Source organism: Tachyglossus aculeatus, chromosome X4 (genome assembly GCF_015852505.1).
Source record: "Tachyglossus aculeatus isolate mTacAcu1 chromosome X4, mTacAcu1.pri, whole genome shotgun sequence".
Classification (NCBI taxonomy): domain Eukaryota; kingdom Metazoa; phylum Chordata; class Mammalia; order Monotremata; family Tachyglossidae; genus Tachyglossus; species Tachyglossus aculeatus.
In genome coordinates, this window is record NC_052098.1 from 13,613,828 (window position 1) to 13,619,827 (window position 6,000).

General features: G+C 51.6%; 1 protein-coding gene across 2 annotated transcripts in view; it reads right to left on the bottom strand.

The window, feature by feature from the left end:
- Positions 1–2,899, bottom strand: part of FAM189A2 (family with sequence similarity 189 member A2) — a 68,881-nt gene extending 65,982 nt beyond the window's left edge. The window contains exon 1 of one of the 2 annotated variants that reach the window (XM_038769956.1): positions 2,266–2,899. In XM_038769956.1, the coding sequence (XP_038625884.1) occupies positions 2,266–2,673 (408 nt within the window). In that variant the 5' untranslated portion in view covers positions 2,674–2,899. The remainder of the gene's footprint in view (positions 1–2,265) is intronic. The other variant, XM_038769957.1, reaches the window with a different exon arrangement.
- Between the last annotated feature and the right edge of the window lie 3,101 nt (positions 2,900–6,000).

The following is a 6,000-nucleotide window of genomic DNA, read 5'->3' on the forward strand; positions in this document are numbered from 1 at the left end:
AATGAAAATTCATCACCCACTGAAGAAAATATTTCTGTCCTGATCAGGTTTAATTAAATGACCCTTCTGTCCTGTCAAATGCAGTGTCCGATCATAACATACACATACTGTTTGCTCTCAAGAGAGTGGGGCAATATTCTTGGTCACTGCAGGAAGGACCCACCCTTTTCCCTACTACTTATTTCATTAGTGCCCTAACAAAGGGCAACTGCTCCTTAACTGGGTCTGATCTGATGATCCTGTATCTTCCCCAGCTCTTAGTAGAGTGCAAGCTCAGCACAAAGCAAGCATGCAATAAATACCACTGATCGATTAATAAAAACCACATATATCAAATGCCAGGGACATGTTCTGAGCTTAGAATTAAAATCGAGGAAAAGTAAAGCCACAGATGTTAAACTTAAGCAGTCTTTTTTGAACAGGTGATGCTTCTACATCCCTTGTAAGGTACTGTAGATCGTGAAATCCGTCTGCAGTGGTTAGAAAACCTGATACATTCCATTGCTTTGCAAAAATCTTCTTTGGTACTGTTAGAATCACTAGTCCATTTGTCAATGTGCTAAGCATTGGGCATTTGGAGGTTCACTGGTGCGCCACATAATAATACCTTAGTAATAATTTTGGTATTTGCCAAGCACTAGGGTAAATCCAAGATAATCAGGTCAGACACAGTCCCTGTCCCATAGTTTAAATGAGAGAGAACAGGTTTTGAATCCCCATTTTACAGACGAGGAAACTGAGGCCCAGAGAAGTTAAGTTCCTTGTTCAAGGCCACACCATAAGCAAGGATTAAAAAAAAAAAAAAAACCCAGGTCTTCTGACTCCCAGGCTTGTGCTCTGCCTAGGCAACACTGCTTTGCCTTTTAACCTAGAAAGGAGGTTGCAGAATAAAAGTGGCAGTGGACACTTAGAAAATGGTGGGTTGCTACAAGTAGACAGCATGTTGCATAAACTTCAGTTTGCTATCCTCCTGGTCACAGCACATACTGTACCATTTGTAAGATCACCCCCCACCAAGCGATTACTGCAATACGTTGGCAAAAGAGATTAGGTTAAGGATAAAATTTCAGACGAACTTCTTTGATGTTTTATTAAGGTTGATTCTTGGGGGCTATTTGTGGTTTATTTTCCTCTTCATTTTACATGGTTAAGCCTATCATTAGTGAATAATCTAGAAACCTACGTGGCAGACCTTTGGTTTTCATTATTTAGTTCATAAGATTCTTAATCCACTTTCAGAGTTAGAGTTACTGAACCTTATATCTTCCCCATCCAGGATACCGAAGTCAAAGCGAGACACTTCTTTCTTCGCCTCATTTGACCAACCTGTGACAAACCTTTGTCACGATGCTTTGTGACAATGTACAGATGCCCACTTTTAAGTTGTTACAGTGGGGCTATACATCAGAGCACTCTAATTACACTATGGATCCACAGTACGTCAATAAAAGCACCCACCCTAAGGAGTTCCTTCCTGGGACCCAAAGGTCTGACTTGGGGGTCCTAACATCAGTATTCTTGGGGCTACTCGGCGCTGTACGTCCAAAGTTACAGATCCCTGTCAGAGTAGGCCTGCAGTTCAGGGAAAGGGGCCCCAACACTATCCGGGTGCTGAGGTTACCCTTCTCCCATTCTTCTGGAGTTTCGTCCGCTGCCCCACATAGAGGTTTGGGTGGCCTAGCAAGAAAGTAACTGTCCCCCAGGGCATCCGATTTTCAACTCGAATACTCATTTCGGTTAGGAACCGTGCAGCTGTCTGGGCACTTGCAGCCTAATGACAAGGCGCACTGTTTATTTTGCCTACACCCTCTTATTACCTTTGAACTTGTTTTGCCGAGAAATGCCAGACTAATAAATTAGTACAGTGCTGTACCCCTACCGCGGGTACGTGATCAGGATCTTCAACACCGTGCCCCTCCGGCGGAGCTTTTCTCCTCCCCTCTCTTCTGGACTCCAACCCCCACGGCTCCCCTCCAAAAAACGCTACGCTTCGCTGGGAACTTAGCCTGTCGACGACTCCCTCGAGCCCGCCACACTTGAAGTTAGAAAGTCGGCCAGGCTGCGGGGGTCCTGAGCCGTCTGGCCCCGGCCGGGCCAAGTCACCCACCCGGCGGGCAGGGCCTGCTGCCAACCGGTGCCTGATCGACGGGCCCCGGCCCGGACCCCCCCCCCCCCCAAGATCCCTTTGAATGAAACAGCGCTGCCCCCCGCCCCCGGGGGGTGCGTGTGTGTGTATGTGCGTGTCCGAGGGCGGGGGCCACTTACCGAGGAGCCCGCCCAGAAGGGGCACGAGTTCTTCACCTGCGGGGAGCCGCTCAGCGACAGCGCCCCGAAGCTGAGCGCCACCATGCAGCAGCCGAGGATGAGCTGCAGGAGCCCCAGGGAGAGCAGCGGGCGGGCCGGCAGGAGCACGGAGCTCGGCGGCCCGGCGCCGGCCCCGGCCCGGCGGGAGGACAGCGGCGGCGGCGCCGACAGCACCGCGGCGCCCGTGGGGCAGCGAGCCCGGGGTGGCGGGGCCAGCTGTAGCCCTGCCCGGGACCAGCGAGGCCGCAGCGGGGGCAGCGGCGGCTCCTGGGCGGCGGCGGCGGCGGCGACCGGCCCCCCGGCCTGGGGCACGGCCGACAGCCCGGCCACGGGGCAGCAGGAGCCCGGGAGCACCACCGGCAGAGACATGGGAGGCTGCGAAGAGATGGTGAACGGGGACAGAGGCGGCCAGGGCCACCCGAGTTGGGGGGAAGGATCCGCCGCCGCCTCCTCCTCCTGTCCTCCTTCCCCTCGGCCCCCTCAAACCACTTGCTGCCCGGGCCGGAGCTGCCTCCGCCCCAGGCGCTCTTCGGTCCTCTGGCCTCACCCACTTGCAACCCAACGCCCTCGCCTCCTGGCGCACTACTTGCCCCTGCTGCCTGCGCTGCCTCGCCCACCCAACCACCTGCTGCCGCTGACAGTCTCCTCCCTCCCCCACCCACCCAACTACTGGACGGTACTCGCTGCTACTGCCACTGCCCACAAGTGCCCTGCAGCCAGCCACGGGCTTTTTCTTCCCTCGCTCTCTTCCTCTCCGTTTCGGTCCCAGACCCGCAGAAAGCAGCTCCCCCCTCCCCCTCCTCTTAAAGGAGAAAAGCGGGGGGGGGGGGGGGGGACTGTGCAAAAGAGTGATCTGAGCCTGAAGTTTGAAAATAGCTCCTCCTGGGGAGGCAGCGCCGGCGGGAGCTGCTGGATTGTGTGTCGGCTGTTGGCGTCTGGCCCTCGGGGGGGGCGGCGAGTTTGGCGGGGACGGAGGAGGGAGAGGCGGCCAGAGGGAGGGAAAAAGGAGAAGGACGGCGGGTGGGTGGGCGACGGAACAAAAGGAGTCTCGAGGAGATCAGCCCCTTCTCTCCTCTCCCCTCTTTATTCATCCCATCGACGCAGGAAATTCTAGGTCCCGAGCCGCCGGGACCTGTTGGTTGGGTGCGGGGAGGGGGAGTCCTTTTAATAATAATAATAATAATAATAATAATAATGGCATTTGTTAAGCGCTTACTATGTGCAAAGCACTGTTCTAAGCGCTGGGGGGGATATAATGTGATCAAGTTGTCCCACGTGGGGCTCACAGTCGTACTCCCCGTTTTTACAGATGAGGGAACTGAGGCTCGGAGAAGTGAAGTGACTTGCCCAAGGTCACACAGCAGACCTTGGGGTGGAGCCGGGATTCGAACTCATGACCTCTGCCTCCAAAGCCCGGGCTCTTTCCACTGAGCCACGCTGCTTCACCGCTGCTTTGGACTGTGAGCCCACTGTTGGGTAGGGACTGGCTCTCTATGTTGCCAACTTGTACTTTCCAAGCGCTTAGTACAGTGCTCGGCACCCAGTAAGCGCTCAATAGATACGATTGATGATGGTGCCACTCTCCCACGGCGCGTCGTGTAACTTGGCCCAGGCGGGGGGAAGCCCTCGAACACCCTTTCGGACGCCAAATCGGGACCCCAAGGATGCGCTCGGACATGTGCGCGTCCGATCAAATCATCATCATCAATCGTATTTATTGAGCGCTTACTATGTGCAGAGCACTGTACTAAGCGCTTGGGAAGTAAAATCCTTCAAACAAACCAGGGTCAATCCGGAAATTAGGTGGGGGGGCTGCAGGAAAAGAGGTCGTGGGTTCAACCGGCACAGCCGGCCGCGTGCTTGACCCGCGGATGCTGACACTGCAGTGCAGAGCTGCGGGGAGGGGCTCAGCCCTCTTTGAGCAGAGACGCTCCACGAAGGCGAAGGGGGAGGAAGGGCTCAACTGGTCCCTGACATTCGAGGAATAATAATAATAATGGCATTTATTAAGCACTGACTATGTGCAAAGCACTGTTCTAAGCGCTGGGGAGGTTACAAGGTGATCAGGTTGTCCCTCGGGGAGGGCTCACCGTCTTCATCCCCATTTTACAGATGAGGTAACTGAGGCAACAGAGAAGTGAAGTGACTCGCCCAAAGTCACACAGCTGGCAGTTGGCGGAGCTGGGATTCAAACCCATGATCTCTGACTCCAAATCCCAGGCTCTTTCCACTGAGCCACGCTGCTTCTCTAAGGAAGCAGCAACCCTGCTGCTGTTCGAGGAAGGAACAACCCACTCCACCGCTGGGATCTAGAGAGGCAGGAAGCAGGCGTAACTTTGCGGTGGAACGGCCGACACGAATAACAACAACAACAACAATAACAATAAAGAATAATAAATAGCCATCCCCGAGGCCAACGTGACTGAGAGCAGCGTATCTAAATTAACTCCATTTCCCTTATCTAAATCAGAGATCATTTGCTGGGACGTTAAAATTCCCACCGTTGCAGCTGGCAGCATCTAGTTATTCACGAGGCATCTTCGGATTTTTTTAAGTCTTGATTTGGCTAAACCGTTCCTCCTATTAGCACCCCCTTCAACCCTGAACTCTAATGCTCTAAACAAGCGCTACTATAAGATGATTATATTGGGGTTTTCTCATAGATGAGAGCCACAACGGTACAGTTTTATATTAAACCACTTTGGGGGTTAAAGCAGATGATTTTATCGATTAGGGTAGGGGGCATTTACAGTATCTTGCCAATGCCAGTGAAATTTGCCTTCTTTTGAAATGGCCAAGAAATCAGAGATTGTATTCCCTCATCACCATTTGCGTCTGTATAGTGATGTGGCACATTGCCATTGCGCATGGATACGGGTTATTGCTGTTATGAGCACGGTGGTGTTTGGACATTTTTTATGAATTATTAAAGCAGAAATAATCTAAGTGAAAATGAAAAGTTATATCGAAAGGTTTTTTTTCATTTCTCTTCTTACTCATATTCTGTGTCTTCACTGTGGGTCTTAAAATGTAAAACAAAATTATTGAAGCCTTAGATTAATGTTGTATAGCACTTACCCCACTACTTTTTTTTAATAATAACTGTATTTAAGGCCTAGTTACTGCCATCTGGATATAATCACTTGTCACTGCCTGCATCCTTTTTCTTGCCCGTATATTTCTGTATAGCTCTGCCACTGGTCTGGTGGAAAGAGTACTGGTCAGGGAATTAGGAGACCTGGGTTCTGGTTCTGCCGCCTAGGGCATTCTGTCAGGTAGACAAACCCAGCAGGAATCTTGAAAAATAGCTGCCCGATCCAGTTCTTGCCTACTCATACTCTTGCAGAGTTGTTTAATGCTGGTAAAGGCCAACATCAGGGCAATGAAAGGGCAAAGGGCTCCAACGAGATCTACCAGATAGTCCAGATTACACCCCAATTCACAAACCTGTCCTCATAATCTCTGTGAGGAAGGTGGTGGGGCTGGAAGGAGGGGTTGGGGGTTGAAAAGGGAAGAGAGAGAGAAAGGAGAGAAGGGTAAAGGATCCCTAGATATGTATTTGTCTGTGACTGTAAAACATGAAAATTGTAGGTATATGTGCAACTGAATCTGAGAGTTGTTTTGTTGTTATTGTTAACATTAGCTAATACCCATGAAACATTAAAGTGCTTTTTGCATTCCCTCCTCTTCCTCGGC